At 36.8% G+C, this 24,435-nt stretch overlaps 2 protein-coding genes across 2 annotated transcripts; both read right to left on the minus strand.

Moving 5' to 3' along the window:
• Positions 1 to 5,175: 5,175 nt before the first annotated feature.
• On the minus strand, positions 5,176 to 12,317 carry LOC7481442 (ABC transporter B family member 11). The gene is made up of 13 exons (XM_024595711.2): positions 12,170 to 12,317; positions 10,676 to 11,071; positions 10,378 to 10,432; positions 10,114 to 10,289; positions 9,786 to 10,007; positions 9,414 to 9,652; positions 8,772 to 9,297; positions 8,396 to 8,669; positions 7,249 to 8,117; positions 6,755 to 7,021; positions 6,387 to 6,650; positions 6,006 to 6,299; positions 5,176 to 5,892 (listed from the first exon to the last, which is right to left on the minus strand). Exons 2-13 carry the CDS (start codon positions 11,006 to 11,008, stop codon positions 5,536 to 5,538), a joined length of 3,876 nt encoding a protein of 1,291 aa, XP_024451479.1. The 5' UTR covers positions 11,009 to 11,071; positions 12,170 to 12,317; the 3' UTR covers positions 5,176 to 5,535.
• Positions 12,318 to 19,980: 7,663 nt separating this feature from the next.
• Positions 19,981 to 22,851, minus strand: LOC127904955 (uncharacterized). The gene is made up of 3 exons (XM_052450204.1): positions 21,855 to 22,851; positions 20,171 to 21,393; positions 19,981 to 20,088 (listed from the first exon to the last, which is right to left on the minus strand). The coding sequence occupies exons 1-3, from the start codon at positions 22,849 to 22,851 to the stop codon at positions 19,981 to 19,983; spliced, it is 2,328 nt and encodes a 775-aa protein (XP_052306164.1).
• Between the last annotated feature and the right edge of the window lie 1,584 nt (positions 22,852 to 24,435).

A 24,435-nucleotide genomic window follows, 5' to 3' on the forward strand; every position in this document is an offset into this window, starting at 1 on the left:
ATATATATATATATATATATATATATATATATATATATATATATATATATATCAGTTTCAGAACATTTCTTGACATGTCTGTTAGCATATATCGCCTAATATTGATATTGTTTCCTTAGCTACCGTTAACAAAGTAAACTAAGTTTCAGAATATTTTACATGTTTGTCTATACATATTGATTTTATTTTCTTAGCTACCATCAACACGATAGGCTAAGTCTCAAAACATTTGTTGACATGTTTTTCAACATATATCATCTAATATTGATAGCGTTTCCTTAGCTATCCGTCAATATGATAAACTAAGTTTCAGAACATTTTACGTATTTGTCAATATATATCGATTTATATCAATATTATTTCCTTAGTTACCATCAACATAGTAGGCCAAGTCTCATAACACTTTTTTACATGTTTGTCAACATACATCGCCTAATATTAATATCGTTTTCTTAACTACCGTCAACATGGTAAACTAAATTTCCAAACATTTTACATGTCTATATATATATATATTGATTTATATTGATATTATTTCTTTATCTACTGTCAACATGGTAGGGTAAGTCTCAGAACATTTCTTGACATGTCTATTAATATATATCGCCTAATAACAATATTGTTTTCTTAGCTACCATCAACATAGTAAACTAAGTTTCAGAATATTCTGTATGTTTATCCATAAAATCAATTAGTATAAGCGGGTATGTATTTCTACATAATTCAATTCAAACCTCTCCTTCCCATCTAATTTATAAATTCTCACTCCAAGTCGAGTCATTTGTAAATCTCATTTAAAATCATAATTCTCACAATTCCAATTTCTAAGTTCAATAGTTAGTAATACAAAATTTTTTAAAAAAAATATAGAGAAATTAAAAAAACTTAAATGAAACAAGGTGTTGGGCGCCTACCTACTCCTTCGTAAACTTAGCTCTTACCACTGCTTGCCCAACTCTCGATGTTTCTCCTTTTAAAAAAAAAAAAAAAGACACAACCTAAAATCAATGTGTCTTTCAAATTGACTTATTCTTATTCAAGTCAAACCACTTTTTATTTATTAATAACATATTTCATTCATTCTTTTCACGCAAATATATCAAATACGCAAATATCATATATTTTATACATAAATCTTATCTTCATAACATCCTACAAATTCATAATTATCCAAAACCATAACTAAAACTTCAATTTATAATTTCTAGCATGTAAACACACAAATTTTAATGTATTATATCAATTGTTCTTTTCCAACCATCACCATTTTAAGAATGCTACAAGATTAACCATAATTGATAAAATTTATTATCAATTATCTAAATTCTTTCTTAACCATATACCTGGCAGATCTTAAAGTTTGACATCATCTTGATTCTATCTTCAATTATTCATGAATTTATATAAAAAATAATTTAATCTAACTAAATTCATCAATTATAAATAAGTAACACAATTTCCTCCCAATATCTCTCTCACACACATTCACAACATACTAACAAAATCAATTAAATTCTTGTGATTTAATTTAATCCATTTCTACTCATCATTGTTATAACATACACCTTAATTTCATATAATTTTGTAAACATTTAAACCAAACAAACACTACATTTAACAATAAACATGCCTGACCCTGGCCCTTCCTTGCCACCATGACTCCTATTTTATTTTCCCATTATTTTGCAATTACACCTAATTTTGCAATTCCTCCAAATTTAAATAATGAAACCTAATTCATAAATTGAAAATTCCATATAAAATCCATTTATCTTGACTCAAACTTGTATATATGCTTTTAGAACCCCTTACCTTAAAATAAAATGAGTTTCGAATGCTAGCCAGTTAAAACCTTTTTACCATTTCTCCTTCATTCTCAAATTATCATGACATCTCTATAACTCCCTATTCTCTCACTTGATTTCTTTTTAATTTTTGTGTTTGATGTGTTTAGATACTTATTCTCTCATCTACCATGCTCTAACTCATGGTTTATCTTAAGTTTTCTAAGTAGAAATTCAAGAAAATGAAGAACTCTCCTCCTTTTTTTTCTCAAGCAGAACTGACAGTTATAAGCAAAGGAAGGAACTCCAAATCAAAAGGATGGAGAGAAGTAGTCCTCGTATCTTTATTCATGGTCTCAAGCTATTAAATATCTGAAAAGCTCTTAATGGAATAGGCAATAACCTATTCAAATGGAAAGGAGAATTACACTTGACTAAATTTAGAACAATTTTACTGAAAGGAAATATTATTGCTTGAGAGGAAATAACTGGTATTGATGGCAAGGTCTTTGACAACTCCTCCCTCCTTGAAAATTTCCTTGTCCTCAAGGAAAAATCGTGTCTTCAATTCAGTAAGATTTTCCCATGTGGCCTCAGCAGGGGAGAGATTCTGCCATGAACAAGCACCTCCTGTTCTTCCCCTTTCTTACGAGTTTCCAAAATGGCCTGAGGGAGAGGGTGAGGATTTTTCCATTGTGCAAAGGAAAGCTGGCGATATGGTTGCAATTTTAGGTCGACAAATTCACCCACTCGGAAATCCCTCTGTGTGTTTCTCATCATAATATTTCTTCATCCTCTCCTGTGCCACCTTCAAGTTAGCTCTGACATCCCTAATTACCACATTTCTTTCCAGTAAAAACTTGTCAACAGGATCCACACGTGAAGTGCCATGAACATGGGCAAGTAAAGTGGGAGGCTCACGTCCTTGGACAATTTCGAAGGGTGTCTTCTCGGTGGAAGAATGAATGCTGGTATTGTAACAATATTTAGCCCAAGCAAGCTAATCTACCCGCTCCTTGGATTTAGAACTCGTGAAACATTGCAAATACATCTTCAATGTCTTCTAGTCATCGGTTCGTGGGTGATATACTGAGCTAAAATTGAATTTAACTCCATTTAAAAGGAATAAATTCTTCCAAACAAAGCTGGTGAACACTTGATCACATGATCGTAAATAATAGTCTCGGGCATGCCATGAAACTAGAATATATATATAAAAAATATTTGAGCCATCGTAAAAGGGAATAAAACGGCTATATTTGGATAATCCGTCGACCACCACAATAATGGTAGAAATACTTCTTGATGTTGGCAAACCATCAACAAAATCCATAAAGATATCTATCCACACATGATGTGGAATTGGAAGATTTGTGGAGGCCTTCGTTAGTGCTGGAATGAAATTTCTTGATTATAAAAATAATAAAGTTAGATGCGTGTCAAAGAACCATCTCAACCCAATAGCTTAAGGATATGATTTATATTATTCTCTAACACACCCCCTCAAGTGAAAGCCCTTTAGGCTTGAAACTTGCACGGGCCCACATTACCTTGTGCTTAATTTTTATCAAATAAATGGGGATGGTGAGATTCGAACTCGTGACCACTTGGTCATCAAGGCTCTGATACCATGTCAAAGAACCATCTCAACCCAATAGCTTAAGCTATTAGGTAAGGTCCCAGGATATGATTTATATTATTCTCTAACACACCCCCTCAAGTGAAAGCCCTTTGGGCTTGAAACTTGCACAGGCCCACATTACCTTGTGCTTAATTTTTATCAACTTAATGGGGATGGTGAGATTCGAACTCGTGACCGTTTGGTCATTAAGGCTCTGATACTATGTCAAAGAACCATCTCAACCCAATAGCTTAAGCTGTTAGGTGAGGTCTTAGGATATGATTTATATTATTCTCTAACAGGCAAGAGATAGATTAAGCCGTTAAAAAGAATTGTTCCTTCTTGAATAGCCACGGACCTCAAGCTTCTCCCTCCTTGATTTTCTTCACCAAGTCTTGCAAGTGTGGGGTAGCCAAGATCTCGGCTTTTAATGGATCCACCTAATTAGGAATAGGAGAAGATATGGCCCATGTTTGAATGCCAAACCTTCGGGACAGAGCATCTGCAACAGAGTTCTTTTTTCCTTTTTTGTAGTGAATTTGGAAATCAAATCCCAAGAGCTTCACCAACCATTTTGGCTGAGCAGCCATTTTTGGTCTTTACGAACAAAGAGATATGGACGCCATTTTTGAACTGCCTTAAGTCAACATTTCTTCTCATACGTAGATAAGGCCATATTCTTGCCATGCGGAGCTTGGCTAGAAAAAGCAATTGGTCGGTCTCCTTGCATAAGCACTGCACCCAAACCCAAGCCAGAGGCATCACATTCCGCAATGAATTGTTGCGAAAAATCTGGAAGAGCCAACACTGGTCCGGATGCCATGGCCCTTTTTATTTCTTCAAAAGCTTGTTCTACAGCAGGAGTCCACCTAAAGGAATCGTTCTTGAGCATGTGGGTCAATGCTTGATCAATAAAGCCATAGTGGTGGATGAACTTTCTATAATAACCAATCCTCCTAGTCCCCTTCACTGTGGATGGTTTAGGCCATGTCATCATGGAAGATATTCTCCTGGATCCATAGCCACCCCATGATAGGAAATTAAATGCCCCAAGTAACCAGCTTCTTTTTGATCAAATTGGCATTTTTCCCGTTTGACATAAAATTGGTTAGCTTGCAAAATTTGTAGCGCATGAATATCATAAAAAAATACCAAAACAAATTTACAAATTTCTAAAACTGACCTTGTTTCACAGGGTGTGAAAGTGAAGATGATGACTACTTAGTTTTTATAACAGATAGCTTGGATATTTATAATCATTTGATCGAATTTCTCTTACTCTGTTCCAGTTTCTTGCACACATCTAGCAGGGGAAGTAGATGACAAAGTTTCGTGTGGGTGGCATTGTTTCTCTCTGGCACACATTTATATTCTTATAGAATAAGCTTTAGCCTGGGCTGTAAAGATATTATTCTTTGCGCTCCAGGAAGCCCAAAAAAGATTGCACGGGTCTCAAACACCATTAAAATGGGATATCATTAGAGCTTGGACTTCGGTGAGAATGCCCTATATACGCAAGTGAATATCATTGTAGAAACTTAAGCTAGGGCAGTGTTCGTTGTCATTACACAATTGTTTGCAAAAGAATGGCTCGACTTGACGTATGCAGAGCATGGCGTGTGGCTCCTTTTGCTTTCTTAAACAAAATCACTTGTATAATATGTGCATGTCAGTAGTTTTTCCATTTGTTTACCAGATTAAATCTGAGCTATACCCGTAGTATTCCTCTTGGTCTACTTTCAAGAACAGCCATATATTCTAAACCATGCATTGTAGAAACCCCATCAGTCTCATTATTTCATTGATCTTCTGAAGTATTTTGTACATACATTTTTCATTGCAACCGAGACAACCAAAATCATAGTGATGGAACTTGATTTGGAGCAGTCATCCATGATGTTTGATCTCCATATTACAAAGAAGTTTGCCTACATTCTTTTTTAATAAGATGAAAAGAATTGCGACATTTTACAAAGAATTTTTACTATTAGCAGTTTGTTTGCCTTTTTCTTATTCATTTACCTGAAAATACATAGAAGCTCTAAAAAAAGAAACAAAAAACACTAAGAAAAGATTTACTTGCTCCATTTGTTTGAAGAAAAGGGAGAGGAACTTCCTTGTGCGAGTAGCTCATTCAGTTTTTGCACTGGTGTGAAGTGCCACTAATGAGGCATAGAAACCATCTTTGATTTTGATCAAAGACTCATGCCTACCTCTCTCTACGATAACTCCATTTTTAACCACTGCTATTAAATCTGCATTCCTGACCGTAGATAATCGATGGGCTACAACAACTGTAGTCCTGTTTACCATGACACGGTCTAATGCATCTTGAACCACTCTTTCAGATTCAGCGTCTAATGCACTTGTAGCCTCATCTAATAGTAAAATCTTTGGATTTTTCACTATGGCACGGGCAATGGCTACCCTTTGCTTCTGCCCCCCAGATAACTGGATTCCACGATCTCCAGCTCCAGTATCGTACCCCTGCATTTTGCATTGTCAAAAGGAAACAAAAATTTGGTGAGTGTTTCTGCGTTATATCTTCACTCGTGATTGATCAATGGACAATCCAAGTAATAAACATGACGAAACCACACCTGATGTAAACTACTAATGAACTTGTGGGCATTGGCCAATTCTGCTGCAGATATAATTTCTGCCTCAGTTGCATCTCCTCCTTTCCCATATGCAATGTTGGCACGGATTGTGTCATTGAACAAAACAGGCTCCTGGCCTACAAGCCCCATTTGCTGCCTAAACCACTTCAATTGTAGCTTTTGAATTTCAGTTCCATCAAGTGTGATGCGACCTGAATCTGGATCATAAAATCTTTGCAACAATGCAACCACTGTTGATTTCCCACTCCCACTTTCTCCAACCAGAGCAACAGTCTGAAAGAAATTCAGTCCAATAAATATAGCTTCTGACATGCTAAATGCTTGAAACAAATAGAAGTTATGACACCATAGAAGACATACCTTCCCAGCACGCATTAACAAGTTAATGTCTCGGAAGATTTGAATATCTGGCCTAGTTGGATACTTAAAGCTCACATGTCGAAGCTCAATTTCTCCCTTCACATTTTCTAATATTATTCCCGACTCGTCACTAGGGTCTATCTTTGACTTCCGGTCTATGATTGAAAATACAGAAGCAGCAGCATTTTTCGCTTTGGTGGTATCAGTAGTGAACGTGCTTGAATGAGAAATTCCAACAGATGCCAACGTCAAAGCAAAGAAAACCTGCAACGAGAACAAGTACCTCAATATCGTTTGAAACTATATTTTCCTGCTAGAACTTCTAAAACTCTAGGGAGCAAGCTTAAAGAAACGTAATAAATACTCACTTGGAAAACATCTTGGAATGTTATGTGGCCGGCGTCAACTAGCCGAGCTCCGACATAGAAACTAGTCGCATAGAAACAGTACAGTAGGAAAGAAGACACCCCAAATCCGACACCACTTACCCATCCCAGCCTCACTCCCGACTTCATGGGACCTCTACATTTGCCTTCATAAAGTTGCATCACCTTCTCTTCAGCACAGAAAGAAGCAACTGTTCTTATGCTGCAAACTGCATCATTAGCCACTTGACTCGCTTCTTCATACATCATCTACAGAAACCAGTTTAATTTGTCACAATGACTAGCTTTTATAAGTTATAGGAAATTTATAAAACGAAAAATTATGCTATCAAAAAACCCCGCACCCTAAACCTTCTAGCAAAATAAAATAGCAGCTGTGGATGTGGCAGTTTGGCAGTTCCCACATGGACAATGAATTCAACTATATTTCTTCAATTTTTTTCTAAAATACCGGCTGATTAGCTTTAAGGGCATACCTTTGCATCCGCGCTGAATCCTTTCATGAACTTCACTTGGATAACTCCATTGATGCCTATCAGAGGGATCAATCCAAGGATAACAAGTGCGAGTTGCCAGCTTGCAGTAAAAGCAATGATCATAGCTGAAGTTACTGTTGCAATATTTTGAACAATAGCAGCTAATTGATCTCCCACCAGAGAACGGACTATTGCAGCATCTGCTGCGAGCCTAGAACCAATTGCCCCACTTGAGTGCTCAGGCTCATCGAACCAGCTAACCTCCATGTTAATCACCCTCTCAAAACACATTGATCTAATCCGCTGGATTAACTTACACCCAGCCACTGAAAAGAAGTATGATCTCACTGGAATTACCACAAATGCAGCCACACCAAGCGTCATAAACATTAATGCCCAGAATTTCGAGTCTTTTCTTAGTACATGCGGTGGTTCAAAAAATGTTTTGATTGCTTTGGACATTAGTGTGCCATAGATTGGTAGTATTGTACCATGGATACATGCTGCAATAGTACCGATTATAAGAACTGGAATTTCTGGCTTGTTGAGAGAGGCAAGGCGGCTAAGTGGGACCTCTGGAGCATCTTCTGGTGGCAGAATATCTTCTGGATCTTCATAGGCATTTTCACGGACACTGAATCCTGTAGGCAAACCAAATGGGAGGGAGAAAGAGTGGCGGCTGCTACCTATTGACGATCCTCGACTTATGGATCGACTTATGGATCGTCGAACTGATCTTCTTTGACTTGATTGTCTAAATGATTCCAAACTGATTTCTGTTTCACGTCCTGACTCTCTGTTTATTTCTTGTAAGCGTACAAGCTGAGAGTATGCTCCATCAGGATCCCCAAGTAGTTGTGAGTGCGTACCTGCTCAATTGACATACATCAACATGTTTCTCTTTGACTCTCACTGACGCATCATGTAATAATGAGCAGCATTTCACTGGTTTTTTTTTTTTTTTTGCTTTCTCTTGGCAAAAGTGCTAGTAAAATTACCAAAACTATGTTATAAAAGTTCAAATCTCTAAAGAAAATGATAGCATGTGAAGGAAAAAACAAGTCATAACTCCTGAACAATTTAACAAGTGAATAGCATGCTGGAAAATGCATGTCTTATGCTATGGAGATTTCTGTGAGATATATACCTTTTTCAACCATCTTTCCGCGATGGATTACAGCAATCATATCAGCATTTCTCACAGTGGTCAATCGGTGGGCAACAATAACAGTAGTTCGGTCGACCATAATCTTGTCTAATGCATCTTGTACTACCCTCTCAGATTCTGCATCAAGTGCACTTGTAGCTTCATCTAAAAGTAAAATCCGAGGGTTCTTCAAGATTGCTCTGGCTATTGCAATTCTCTGCTTCTGTCCACCTGAAAGCTGAGTTCCATGCTCACCAACCATGGTGTCAAGACCCTGGACGCAAATATGAAAATTGTTGGTCGGTTACTGATTCATGTAATCATAAAAATCAAACAAGAACTTCAATTAGCTGACAAACAGGCAGTTGTTAAGAACCTGAGGTAGTTTATCAATGAACTTGGCAGCATTGGCAAGTTCAGCTGCAGCTCTAATCTCTTCATTTGTTGCACCATCCTTCCCATATGCAATATTTTCCTTGATGCTAGATGCAAACAACACCGGTTCCTGGCTGACAAGACCAGTTTTTTCTCTAATCCATTTAAGTTGAAACTCTTTGATGTTAATGCCATCTATAAGAACTTCTCCAGCTAGGGGATCATAAAATCTCTCTACCAGACTGATCACTGTTGACTTCCCACTTCCACTATGCCCGACCAAAGCTGCAGTTGTGCCACTTGGGATTGAAAGAGAGAATCCACTAAATATTGGCTCATCTGGTCTGGCTGGATAACTGAAATACACATTCCGCAATTCTATGTCTCCTTGAATGTCGTCCAATACTTTTCCTTTTATATCATAAGCATCTATCTCTGGCTTCCTTTCAATTGTCTCAAACATCTTATGTGCTGCAGCTCGACCGGCAGCAAAAGCACTCAAGCAGGGAGAAGCTTGTCCCAGAGACCTATGAAATTCACACAGCAATGCGAGTAATAAGCAAAAGAATTCATCAAAGAAGTTATAGTTCCAACTTCCAAGCAATCATACTGCATATGCAATAAATTAAAGAATGGAACTTACATGGAACCAGTCAAAATGGCAACAATCACATTAATCACTGCACCCCCACTATATCCTTTTTCCAACACCATCTTTGCACCAAACCATACAGCCATGGAATAACTACAGAACACAATGAACATAACCATACCAACACCAAATCCCGAAAAAATGCCTTCTTTCACACCTGATCCGTAAGCAGTAAGAAGAAGATCGTTGTAAATACTTATAGCTCTCTTCTCCCCAGTAAATGATGCAACCTGGAATACCAAAGGAATATCATCATGGTTTGATCAAACAATAAATAGATAGCAAAATTAGACGGTTTACGGAAGGGAAAACATTAAGCTGATATGTTCTGTTCTAAGCACTCTTATTCTTAATGAAACATACAGTTCTGATTCCTCCAATCGTCTGTTCCACTACATTTGCGGCTTCTGCATAAGCATTCTGTCCACGAGCTGCCATCTTGGATATAAAAAGGGCCATGCTTGCTCCAGCTAGCACTAGGAGGGGAATAGCGGATAACATGACAAGGGCTAACAACCATCCTTTAATAAATGCCACCGCAAAGCCTCCTATGAATGTGGCCATCAGCTGCAGAAATTTTCCAACCTGCAAAAAAGCAGTATTATTTCACATGCGGATTGCATATAAAGTCTTGTGAAAAATCATTGCACTTTCTTTAGGTGAGGTTATTTCCATTGCAGCAGAATAATACCTTTTCACCCATTGCATCTTGTATAAGAACAGTGTCACCGGACATTCTACCAACAACCTCTCCCGTATTCGTGTCCTTGTCAAAGAAAGCAATGTCTTGTCTCAATATAGTTTTCAAATACGTACTCCTTATACGCGATGCCTGTCTCTCCCCTGTGACTATCCAGCAAGTCACCTCTGACAAGAACCAAACACAGGTTTTTCCCGTTAATTCACGATGCTTTGCACAAAATTCATTTTGATTTTAAGAGTGAGATATACTTACGAAAGCACGCGGCTACTCCAGAACCCATAGCCAAATATACAAACTTCAGAGAGACCTGAAATATTTGCAGGTACCATCAGAAAAATATTTATATTTTCAATTCAAACATATCAACAAAGAAACACCAGGGGGGTTGGTAAAATTCCTGATGTCAAATCTCAAATTACAACCTAACTTTCGTGGAGAAAATGCTAACAGATGTTATGTAAGTCCAATTCTATAAGCGTGGTTCTAATAACAAAAATATCAAAACTAGTCTGGTACTTAAAGCTTGAAGCATGGCACCACGTTTTTATACCTTGGAAACCAAACTGGTCATGTCATTGCCAAACTGGTTACTTCCAAATGCATTGATCACGTCTCCCAACAGTAAAGTCATGAGAGGCATGGACATGCCATTCGCAATTGCACCAATTGCGCCCAAGAACATCAACAGATAGTCAGTGGAATCTGCAAACGAGAAGAGCTTAAAAAATGGAACTGATTTAGTATTCTCATGTTCTTTGCTCTTCTCGTGTTTTTCTTGATTCTCGTTAGCGCCAAGGTGCCTCCCATCATCGTTGACTGGTGAAGAGCTGGTGGCTTCATGGATCCTTGCATCACCACCCAAGCCATTCTCCTCAGCCATCATCCTGAACCAGATATTAAATCGGACTCCCCTCTGCTCTCAAAATTACAGTATTTATGTTGTAGCCTGCAAAACACATGTACTCCCCAATATTAATCAAACTTGTCAACCAAGTGGAAAAATTGTAGTTGCATTCAAAGTTTTTAGAAAGATTTGAAACACACCAGTGGATGGATCAATATTCATAATAGAAAATCCCAAGAGCACGTTGATCATTAACCCTTTTCAAATACTTTCTCTACAAATACGTTTGAACACTCTTCAACAAGAAAACCCTTCTTGAACTGACGTGGGCAACAAGCAATAAATCATTTGATTTAAATAACAAGCAGGACTAGAAGGTCATCGTATTTTAGTTTAAATGCATATTAAAGGAATAGTAAGTTGGACAAACGAGTGAAAAATGGATTGAAAAGGAAGAATTCGTGACTTTCTAGAAAGTCAATATTTCATAACGGAGGTGCTAATTTAAAGTTCAAACTTCTACACGCGCAATGTTCAAAATATTCTCAAGATTGACACTCCACCCCTGTTTTGAAATAGTGGAGAAGACAAAAAAATATCCCTTTGGCATATACAATTTGCTATTCTTATTCACCTCTTGTATCAAATGTTGATTAAATTTCTTGACATTTTGGATCATAGAACTTATATTTCCAATCCTTTTGGAACCCTCGATCTGGCAGATCATTAGCAAGTACTGTCATCTTACTGATTGCCTGCTTTGAGGGATTAACAAGTTTGATGATGGTCTTATGACAAAGACTACAAGCAGCTAGGAATCTACAACATGGTATTTATAGATTCTGCAAGAGTACAGGGTTGTCATGAAGAGGAACCCATGCGGGAAAGCAAGGTGGACCAACGAAGACACCTGTTTCTTTTGTGTCCGTGCAAGTTCGTTCAACAAAAGAAAGATATGCATGCACTGTATGGTGTCCAGTGAGGTAGTAATTTGAAAAGAAGAAGTAAAGAAGTTGCATGCAAAACAACTGTGTGCACGTTTCGATAGAGTTTTGCAGTTCAGATGAAGGAAAACCTTCCATCCAAAAGCCATTTCCACCACCCACACACCATTTAAAACATAAAGCAAACAAATCCCATGCATATCCAAAGAGAAGTATTCTTTGAGAGGCAACCTAGCTAATTTTATGAATCACTTACCAAGAAGAAGCCAAAGTGTGGAGGCTGAAATGAGCAAAATCTCTTGGTTCTTGGCCCTGTGGACTTGGATTAATGAGTTTTGGGTTCCTTCAGGACCTGTCTTGATTTTTTTTCCAGCTACAATATTTTCCAGTCGCCTTATATAACGTGATCCTCTCTGTTCAAAGGAGAACTGCGATAATAATATAATATAATATAATATATATAATATATGGCAGACAACGCAACTTAGTCAAAAGTCGCGTTTTCGTGATTGTCAGCTAATATATAGTTTGCCATCTTCCTTATTATTATTATTATACTATATATATATATATATATATATATAAGAAAGTTACATTACACATCCCTTTTGTTTGTGGGCAACTACATGTATTCTCGTCTTCTAGAAGCAGGATATTTTATTTCTTTCCATTAAAAAACACAAAATAGACTTAGCCACCGCGCGCAGAGAATAATTAGTGCATTTATTTTCTTATAGCATTGTTTTCTCTTTCTACCTCTATATTCAACCATTAATTTAAGGAAGTTCACACATCACATATTAAAATTATATTTTAATATAATATCAAAATCTTATTAATGACTTACTGATAATATGATCTTGGAGTATATGTGAATTTACGTATTTGTTGTTTCAATCGGAGGGTCTTCCTTCTCTTCTCCGTATTTGATCAAGTCTTGGCATGGATCTAGCTAGATGGAGAAAAAATGTTAACGTCCGTCTCTCAATTTTGCAATCGCAGTTATCTGGAGATGGGGGAACCCAGAAAATAGTCATTAACGAGATTTTCTAATTATAAGGTGGAATATTCAAGGTTTTATTTTATGATTTGGACGTCGAAGTTGGCTGCGCAGACTGTTTCCTGTGGACTGACTAACACGAGAAAGAAAGAAAACATCCAATTAGATATTAGAAAATTAAAATTATTATTATTATCACGGGCTGGTTCGGTAAGCGAATTTATTGTGTAGTATATTTCCCAGAAAACGGAAAACTTGTCAGGCAATACGACTTACTGTATTTCTGCCGTCTAAGACTAAAATATAAGGCACTATCAAATCTTTCTCGTGTGTACACTGTACAGTCAGTGGCGGAGCCCCAATAGAAATTAAGGGGCCAATTGCCCCTTAATCCTTTTATTTCAAAATATTTTTTATATTAGAATTTTAATATAATAACTTAACAAGTTTAAATTTGTTTTAAACAACTAATTAATCCAAGTTTTTTTTTTTTTTGAATTATTGTTCCTACCTCTTTTTCTTCTATAAAATTTTTCTTCAAGTCCTAAACTATTGATTAATTAAGTAAGTAACCTTTTATGCTTTATGCTTTATGTTTTAGGTGAGTTTCCTTCATTTTTTTCTATTTATTTCATTGTTTAATTTTAGTTTTATTCCTTAATAATTAGTTATAAAAATATTAGAATTTATGATAATTTATGGATTTGTTAAATTAATATGTGTATGGATACTATTATATGCATATGAATATGAATTGAAATGAGTTTTGATGAATTAATATGTATTTTGTTATGAATTTCATATGAAAAATGATGGTGATCAACTTACTAGTGATTAAAAATGAAGTATTGAACAACTCAAAAAATTAGGGACGCAATAAAAAAAATTAAAAAAATATATTAATATTTATATTTAACCCACTTATATAAAACAACAAGTCAACAAAGAATTGCTGTCAATAATTTCACTAGTCCTCGGAAGATTTAGAAATAGATGAATGAAAGTTTAATTGTATATATTGAGAAATAATATCTTTAATGAAATTAAAAATGAAGTCATTATGAAACAGTTTCAAAATATAAAAACTCGAAAATAATAATTATAATGAAAGTTTTTTCATTTTAAAAATATTCTTAAATTAATTTTGATTGACATGAGTTAGTACATGCATTTCAAATTGATTTCTCTATATATAAAACATGTCTATATAGTATATAATATCAAGTATTTATTAGTAATTTGCCTACTCATTTAAATTTTTTTTGCTCCACCACTGTGTACAGTCCATGACTCTTATCATGTATAAGATCAACATTTCTTTCTTTTATTTGTTATTAAAGTAATTATTATTTTAGATTTAAAATTCAACTCGAAGGTCGATCTAAAATAAGACTTCAGTCATAAGTCAGGTAGATATTGAGTCGAGTTAACATAAAGATATAAATAATTATTATCATAATTTTAAAATTCGATTTGGGGGTCGACCTGAGGTAAAGCTCGGGTCAAATGTCAGGTTGATCATTGATCCAAGTCAATGTAAGGATAAAAATAATTATTATCATAATTTTAAAATCCAACTTGGGGTCGATCCAGGTCAAGATCCAAGTCACGAGTTAGGATGGTCAACTCAGGTTGACCATAGTTTTTTACCCAAATTAAATTTTAAAAAAAAAGAATCAAAGCAACCTTGTTTTAATCAAAAAAAATTTAAAAAAATTACTGGATTTTTGACACGTGTTTTATTTCAAATTGATTGGGTCGCAGGTTGACTCAGGTTTTTTACTAAGTCAGATCAGATCAATCCTTTTTTCCCCCTTAAACATAGACCTGTCCCGGTCCCGGGTCAGTCGAGTCTAGTCTAATGTCTACCAAAATATACCAAACACAAGATAAGATAATTGTTTGTCCATTCCAGTCCAATCGATATTATTTAGCATACCAAACACCACCTAAGTATGATATTTGTAAAGCGGGTGCTCCACTGCATCAACAACAAATGATTAATCTATGAGTGTTCGGTAATACATATAAGGTGTTTTTGTAAAAAAAAATATTTTTAAAATTAAAAATACATTAAAATGATATATTTTATTATTATTTTATTTTTAATATCAACACATTAAAACCATAAAAAAATCTAAAAATATTAATTTAATATTTAAAAAAAATTCAAAAACAATTTAAATAACTAGCCAATCAAAAAAATAAAACACACCATAGAGTGTATGGTTCTTCTAGCGCTGTCATCAATTTAAATAACTGATGTGGCTTTTTTTATTCTCATCCTAAAATATGAAGGATGTTAAACGTTGTGTTCAAGAGTTATAAAACGCAGCCAGCAAAAAATTAAGAATTGTTTTATTCTTGGACTTTGACTCAGATCGATAATTAATTAATTAATTAATTAAGCTGAAGGGAACCTTCATGTTGTTGATTATTCAAGACCATTCCTTTTTCACAACTTGGATTTGCTTATTTATTTATTCATTCATTCATTCGGTTAGGGGAAACAACAGACCCATGCATACTCCATTAGTTCTACCATGTCTCAAATCTCGAGTCATTATTTTTTTAATAAGATTATTTTAAATTAATTTTTATTTTTTTATAAAACAAAATAGTGTTGTTTTTATTAAAAAAAATAGTTAACAGGTTACAATAGTATTTTTCATCGTGTCAACTCGAGTTTTTTACTAGGTCGCCTAAGTTTTTTTTTTATTATTTTTTTTAAACCCAGCCCGATTCTAGTTCTGAATCAGCTAAGTTCTAAATTAACCTATCAGACCAAACTGAGTTTTAAAAATATTATTTCTACCACATTCAACACATAGCTTTTTACAATTATTTTTATTTTTTTGTATGAAGCTGAGAGAATCAATTTCTTTTTTTGACAAATTTATTTCCAAACTGTTAACTTGTTCTCATCTTGGTTCCAAACAAAAGTATTTCTCAATCAAGTCCCCATTTAATTGAATTACAACAATTGAAGCTATGGGGATCGAGTTTGAACAATTGACAAATATTGAGTCCTTTTTTCATGCAAACATCAAGGACTGAATCGCACAATTACAAAAGAGATTCAGTCCCTTTTCTTTGTTTTTTATTCCTTGATTCTTTTATTCAATTTGATCCTTTCAGGATCTTTATCATGTACATATCTTAACATTTAAATTTAGTGAATTAACAGAATCAAAGGCAAAAGTGTGATTTGGATGAAAGGAATGGTCAGGGAACCGATACAATAGATATAAACCAATTTGAATAAATTGGTGGGATCTGCGACAGTGGAATTCTAAGGTTTTTATAGCTTCTCTTGATCCAATTTCTCCAAACATGGCATGGTGGGAATTGTTAAAGAGAATGGATTTGAATTATTCACGATCCAATTTCTCCAAACTCTGCTATGTTTTGAGGTTATTCCTTCTTTTTTATTGTGTTTGCTGTGATATAAATTATATCAAACCTCTAGGTCATGCTCTACTGTGGATTTGATTATAAATTCCCTCGCTTACTTTTCATTCATGGCTTCTTGTATTATGTTTTCAATTATGTTTATTTTGAAAAAAATATAAAATTAATATTTTTAATATTTTCAGATGATTTTGATGTGCTAATAGTAAAAATAAAAAAAATATTTTAATGTAATTTTAAGCATAGTTTTCAGACCCGGCCTTGGTTCTGGGTTTTGACCAGGTCAATTCTTTTTTTTTAAATCAAAACGACGTCGTTTCAGTAAAAAAAAACAAAAGTCAACGAGTTGCAACCGGGTTTTTGACCGGGTCTTGCCGGGTCAACCAGGTCAATCGGGTCCACCAGCCAGGTTTTTCCTTTCCTTATTTTTTCTTCAACCCGGCCCGGTTCCAGTCCCGGATCGGCAGGGTCCCAGTTCGACCCGCCGGGTCGGACCGAGTTTCAAAATTATGCTTTTAAGTAAAATACACTCGCATTACACTATTAAATAGGCAAATGCATGGTATTTAAATTCAATGAGCATAAAACTAATTTATTGTAACATCATTTTTAGTGAAAGAGCAATTTTAGAAGAAAAACAAAATCCGTAGCACCTTTTCCTAATGTTACATCATACTATTTACCCACAATGTTCTTAAAGTCTCTCTTAGAATAAAATAATAATAATAATAATAAAAAGCTCATGACTTCCGTAAGTGATATGAATTCAAAATTCACTTATGGAATGAAATTTATTTAGTTTCTTTAATTCCGTCTTGCATTTGAAAAGGTCAATTCTTTCTAGGACTGCAATAGAGTAATCCTTTTCAGCCTGCAGTGTAGTTCCAAATTTTTGTCAGCGTAAGAAAAGGTCATAGGAATCACTAAGTCGAAATAGATTTACCGAAACTTGTTTGATATTATTCCTCAAAAATTTCTAGGTTACTGTGGGGATGTTTTTTTAAAAAAAATCAGAAAAATTGTAGTGTCTTTTGAGAGGAAGTGAGAAAATTATCTGCGAGTGGAAAAAGTCTGTATCGCTTTCCGGATGGTGTGTTTTCCAGCATCTCGCCGTAACTGAAATAAAGCCACCAGCAAAGCAACATTCAAGTCAATTCTGGAGGATTCTGTCCTCAGGTTTTCTGATCTTATTTGCCAAGCAGGAAACAGGAAACAGTAAACAAGAAATGGATAAAATTCTCCCGCAAAACAAAATGGGACGAACATGCCTCGCACCCCATCTATGACATTTGATCTCACTTTTAAAATTCATTTCCAACGCCGTAAGAATCTCGGGATTTCATTAGAAACCAATTCCTTGAAAAGGTCAACCATTTATATATGTATAATATTCACTTGTCAGAAGCTGCAGTGCATTTTACAAGAAGACAACAGGTTTGAAAAGAGATAAGATGAACAGCCCATCATTAGAAAACGAGGTCACTGAATAATCGCGAGTGTTGAGTCTGATGAGTTGAGCCGTTGAGGCACTGATATTCAGGGAAGAAGCCATCTCTGATATTGATCAAAGCACCATGCTTGCCTTTCACTCCATTTTTAACCTCTGCAATAACATCTGTTTTTTTTTTATATATATAATGTGGGTGTCCGGGTTTGTACGTACCTCGACTAATTTTACGGGTCCTGAAATTAACGACCATATAAATTTTCAATAACCAACTGACGTAGTGGAAATCTATTAAATAAAAAGATCACCGTCCCTTTGTAGATAATTGCTCGAGTCCACAAGCAGGAAGTAGATTACTCGAATCCACGAGCAAGAGATTGAGGTTCTGAATGAAATTCTTATTTCCATGAAAATTCAAGTGTCTGTAACAAGGATTGGTTACTTGTATTTATAGCTGCCAATCCTAATTCCAATCAAAAACGTACTTGCGGAGATAATTAATAAAAACATACAATATTCCTACTTAGAAACGTAAACTAAAGTTCTAACTTTTAAACAATAATATCAGTAGTAGATGAGCACTTAAATAGTGGAATCCGTGTGCAATAAGGAAAAGAGCAGTAGTGGCAGAGCATGCTACTTTGAATCCTCACGTGTTCTTCCTTGCAGCACTAGGATTCCAGTTGGTCTAGAATTCCTTCATTAAGTTGTCCTACATCAGTCTCCCCTTCTTGAACAAAACTCGTCCTCGAGTTGATCAGGTGAGAAGGACATTCATCTGGAGGATGATAGTCAAACAGGTCAGCAACATTGAAGGTGGGAGATATGGTCATTTCTGCAGGAAGGTCCACAACATATGCATTGTCATTAATCTTCTGTGGTATTTGGAAAGGGCCATGCTTTTTATTGTTCAGCTTGCTATACGTTCCTGCTGGTAGTCGCCCTTTACGCAGGTACACCATCATAAGATCTCCTATCTGATAGACTTTTGCTCGTCGCTTACGGTCTGCGGCTGTTTTGTACTTGATATTAGCTTCCTCCAGATTCGCCCGCACCTTTTCCTAAATTGTTTTAATCCGGCCAGCCATATGCTCTGCGACGATGCTCATTCCAGGAATTTTAGGCAGAGGTGTTAGGTCCAGTGCATGATGTGGTGGTTGGCAGTATACAATTTGGAATGGAGTTTTTCCCGTGGACCTGTTTAGCATGTTGTTATAGGCAAATTCAGCATGTGCCAGCGTAAGATCCCATTGTTTTGGTCTCTCCCCCGATAGGCAGCGAATTAAGTTTCCAAGAGTTCGATTTACTACTTCCATCTGTCCATCGGTTTGAGGGTGGCTAGTGTTGTTGAATTTCAATGACGTATCAAACCATCTCCACAATGTCCGCCAAAAGTGGCTTAAAAATTTTGTGTCTCGATCAGAAGTGATGGATTTAGGAACCCCATGTAGACAAACAACTTCTTTGAAGAACAGATTTGCGATGTGCACGGCATCTGATGTCTTTTTGCATGCAATGAAGTGAGCCATTTTAGAGTACATGTCCACTATTACAAAGACGGAATCAAATCCACGCTGAGTTCGTGGAAGTCCCAGAATGAAATCCATAGATACTTCTTCCCAAGGGGCTGCTGGGATGGGTAGCGGCATGTGTAGACCTGTGTTCTACGTGTGTCCTTTGGCTGCTTGACACGTGGGACAGCGTTTGACATGGCTACCAATATCCCATTTCAGCTGGGGCCAATAATACCTCTCTTCTGCCATGGCCACTGTTTTGTCCCGACCTAGATGCCCCCCAAACCGCCACCATGTAGTTCGCGGGTTATTTGCTCTTGTAAGGAGCTCCTGGGAATACATAACTGATTGCCTCGGAATAAATATCCCTCTTGAATATGCATGCCTTCTTGTGAGAGCCCCTGCAGACATTTGGTCCAGATAGGGCCAAAATCTTCATCATCCGCATATAAATCCTTAAAGCAGTCGAAACCCATAACTTCAACCCGTATGGTGACAAGCAATAGCGCCCTTCTACTTAGAGCATCCGCTACTTTATTTAACTGCCCAGCCTTATGTTTCAGGGAGAAGGTGAACCTTTGTATAAAGGATACCCAACGTGCATGCATTCGGTTCACACTATTCTGGTTATTAATGAATTGTAAGGCGTGGTGATCACTGAAAAGGATAAACTCCCTTTGCACTAAATAGTGCTCCTAAACCTTTAAAGCACGAAACACAACATAAAGTTCAAGTTCGTAGGTGGACCATTTCTTGCGAGATTCACTTAGTTTCTCGTTGTAGAAAGCAACAAGCCTACCTTCCTGAGACAATACATCACCAACACCAAGTAGACGCATCACACTCCACTTCAAATAATTTGTCGAAATCTGGTAGTGCGAGAACTGGAGCAGAAGACAGCTTTTCTTTAATTAGTATGAAGCTTTGTTCTGCTTCAGGTCCCCAATGGAATTGCCCTTTCTTTATGCATTCAGTGATCGGTGCGATGATTCGACTAAAATTTCTGACAAACCGTCGATAGAATGTTGCTAGGCCATGGAAGCTACGCACCTCGCTGACATTCTTTGAGGTAGGCCATTCCCGGATGGCTTTTATTTTGCCTTCGTCGACTTTAATCCCCTCAACACTCACAACAAATCCCAAACATAGCAAACTACTGGTCATGAATTCGCACTTTGTCAAATTAACATACAACTTGTTCTGTTGTAATACTGCTAGTACTTCCCTCAAGTGCTCAAAGTGGTCAGACTTGCTTTGGCTATAAATTAATATATCGTCGAAGTACACTACAACAAAATGGCCAGTAAAGGGTTTAAGTACCTGATTCATTAGGCACATGAAGGTACTCGGGGCGTTGGACAGTCCAAAGGGCATTACTAGCCATTCATATAAGCCCTCTCTCGTCTTAAAAGCAGTTTTCCATTCATCCCCGGGTCTAATTCGAATCCGATGATACCCACTCCGTAAATCAATTTTTGAAAAAAATTTCGACCCTAATAGCATGTCTAACATATCCTCCAGGCGAGGAATTGAAAACCGATACTTAATTGTGATTTTGTTAATGGCTCGGCTGTCTATGCACATGCGCCAACTGTCGTCTTTCTTTGGTACTAGCAAGGCTGGCACCGCGCAAGGACTCATACTCTCTTGAACCAGTCCCTTTCTGATCAGCTCTTCTACCTGCTCTTGTAGGATCTGACTCTTTTTCGGACTCATTCGATAATGGGGTCGATTTGGCAGACTAGCCCCTGGAGTTAAATCAATTTGGTGCTGAATATCGCGCATGGGGGGTATCCCATCTGGTAGCTCTGATGGTATGATTTCCTGAAACTCTGCTAGTAAGGGTTTTAGCTCCTGAGGAATGTTGTGAAGTTCGGTACCGATTCCTCCCCCAATTACTAATGCAAAAAGGTCTCTTGTCTTCTTGGCTTCGTCCATAAATTTTTCCCCATCGACCAGAAGCACTGACTTCCCTTTAGTTTTCGGTTCGACTACAGAAAATTCTTCCTTTATTGGACCCAACATGACTTTCTGCCCTTTACTCATGAAGATATACACATTATCACGCCCCTTGTATATAGCATCCACTTCAAACTGCCACGGTCTGCCTAGAATTATATGACAGGCATCCATTTCAACTACATCACAAGTAACGTTGTCTAGGTAATTTTGCCTAATGGAGAATTGAATGCGGCAAATTTATGTGACCCTTGCTTCTACACCCTGTCTGATCCAGCCGATCTTATATGGTGATGGATGTCTCTCAGTTTTTAACCCCAGCTTTGCTACCATGTTTTTTGAAATTATATTCTCGCTGCTGCCGCTATCTATAATGACATCACATACCTTTTTGTTCACAGTGCACCTGGTTCGAAATATGTTGTGTCGCTGAGATTGCTCTATCTGTTTTGGCGCAAGTAGTAGTTTTCGAACTACTAGGGAACATGACAATAATTCTCCCTCATCTCCCCCTGTGACTTCATCCTCTTCATAGGTGTATGCTAATTCATCTTCTACTCCTTCTGTTGTTAAATCTAGTTCTATTAAGTTCACTATGCTCCGCCTGGACATTGATTGGAGCGATGTCCTGGCTGCCCACATCGATAGCATTTATCTGTCGATGGACGAGCATAAGGATTTCTAGGTGCTTCTATCGCTCCTCCAGTCTTTGAGGGTGCCCCGTTATTATTTGGTCCTTTGGAAGTATTGATGGGCGGTGGTTGAAAGGCTGGAAACTTTCCTTTGTCTATTGCAGCCCGATTAACATCAAAAGAGCTTCTCGTTCCAGCTATCGACTTTGCCCTTTCCAGTTGTGTTTCTGCTTTTGTAGCAAGGTTGATGGCTTCAGTTAAAGAATACATGGTTTGCATGGAGACCCGATCCTGTACAGTCAAACATAGACCACCAACAAACCTGCTGACTTGTTGCGCATCAGTTTCTGACAGATTATTACGTGAGGATAATCTGTGGAATTCTTCAACATATGTTTGCACTGTTCTGTTTCCTTGTCTACAATCCTGATATTGTTGAAACAGGATCTGTTCATAATCTAGTGGTAAATATTTGGCTCGTAGAAGTCGTCTCATCTTTGCCCATGTTTGTACCATCCCTTTTCTCTGTCGCATTCGCGTGAGTTGCAGTTGCTCCCACCATGCAGAGGCTCCTCCCATTAATCTGTAAGCAACCAATTTTACCTTTTTATCTTCAGGGATCTCCATGTAGTCGAATAACCTTTCAACTACTGCCAGCCAATCAAGAAACCCCTTTATTTGCAACTGACCATTGAAACTAGGTAAATCCATTTTCATACGGAATGTTTGTGGTTCTCGCCCTCCCATATTGCGCTGTCCCTGGTGATTGTGTCGAAACATGTGTTCGACATATTCCTCATCATCACTCAATTCATCCTCGTAGGCTAACTGCCTACGTGGAATTGGATGGCGTTCACGAGCAGGAACAATCCTTTCCCTGTAATTTTCGCCTTCATGCTGCAGGTTATTTCTTATTGTTAGCCTAGCAAGGGTTGTTTGTATTGCTTGTAAGTTGTAACGCTTGCTGGGTCTCATGCTGGAAGTTCCTGAATTCAGCTTGTGTGATCATGCCCTCTTCACATTTGCCGTCATCAAGAGCTTCGTTTTCACTCCGTGTGTTTGCCATCTGAACAAGTTAAACCTGCTCTGATACCAACTAACGTAGTGGAAATCTATTACATAAAAGGATCACCATCCCTTTGTAGATAATTGCTCGAGTCCACGAGCAGGAAGTAGATTACTCGAATCCACGAGTAAGAGATTGAGGTTCTGAATGAAATTCTTATTTCCATGAAAATTCAAGTGTCTGTAACGAGGATTGGTTGCTTGTATTTATAGCTGTCAATCCTAATTCCAATCAGAAGCGTGCTTGCGGAGATAATTAATAAAAACATACAATATTCCTACTTAGAAACGTAAACTAAAGTTCTAACTTTTAAACAATAATATCAGTAGCAGAGGAGCACTTAAATAGTGGAATCCGTGTGTAATAAGGAAAAGAGTAGTGGCAGAGCATGCTACTTTGAATCCTCACGTGTTCTTCCTTGCAGCACTAGGATTCCAGTTGGTCTAAAATTCCTTCATTAAGTTGTCCTACATCACCATCATATTAGCAACCATTGCATTCTTGATTGTAGATAACCGATGCTCGCCATGACCTGGTCAAGCACCTCTTAAGCCACTCTTTCAGATTCAGCATCCAGTGCGCGCTCGGAGCCTCATCCAATCACGATGTTTTGGGTATTTAAACAATCGAGGAGGAAGCCTGGCTATCAATTATTCCTTGTATAACTAAGAAACTAAATAATTTGAATTTAAACTTGAAATTGAAACTGGATTCTCAAGATCCTTCGATTGAACTGGCATTTGATAAAATCAATTTTGAATCACTGAGTTTTAGAGGAGGAAGTTTGAAATTGTGTTTTAAACGATGTTTTTTAAATATTTAATTTTTTTATTGTTTAAAAATAATTATTTTATATTTTTATATTATTTTAATTTATTAAAATAAAAAATAATTTATTAAAAATAAAAAATATTATTCTAAAACATTCACTAATAAAAAAACATTTTAAAAAGTCACAACTTTCACCCTTCCCAGTACAAAATGGCATTTTATTTATACCGAGAGTATGTCGTTTGATGGATCCAAAATATCAACCTGGCACGTGTTAGCTTGTTATGCTGTGTGGCCTAATTTACCGTCCACTATTTTCTTCCTTCCCAAAACACCATCCCTGCAATTCATTCGGTCAGATGTTTTTCTTCGCCGAGGGTCTTCCATGAAGCCTCATTTTCCAAAAATTGCAGAGAAATAAATTGAGAGAGAGAGAGAGATAGTGTAGAGAAGACGAATCTTCTCTCTCGTTCAGCTCCTCTCGAGGATCTGTTACAATTACCTTCCCTTTCAAAAAACATTGCCCTCAAGGTAAGGGTAAGAGTTTTTCAGCCACGATTCATCTACCCAAATGATGTCTTCCTTATTTTAACTTTCCCACCTAAACCGAATCTCCAGTTTAATTTTTCATCTGGTGTAGCGCTCCCGACGATCTATTACTTCTGCCGGATCTGGTTGCAGTTTCCCCTCTTAACCGAATGGTGGGAGCTTTGGTTCCACCC

The sequence above is a fragment of the Populus trichocarpa genome, chromosome 2 (assembly GCF_000002775.5).
Source record: "Populus trichocarpa isolate Nisqually-1 chromosome 2, P.trichocarpa_v4.1, whole genome shotgun sequence".
Classification (NCBI taxonomy): Eukaryota; Viridiplantae; Streptophyta; class Magnoliopsida; order Malpighiales; family Salicaceae; genus Populus; species Populus trichocarpa.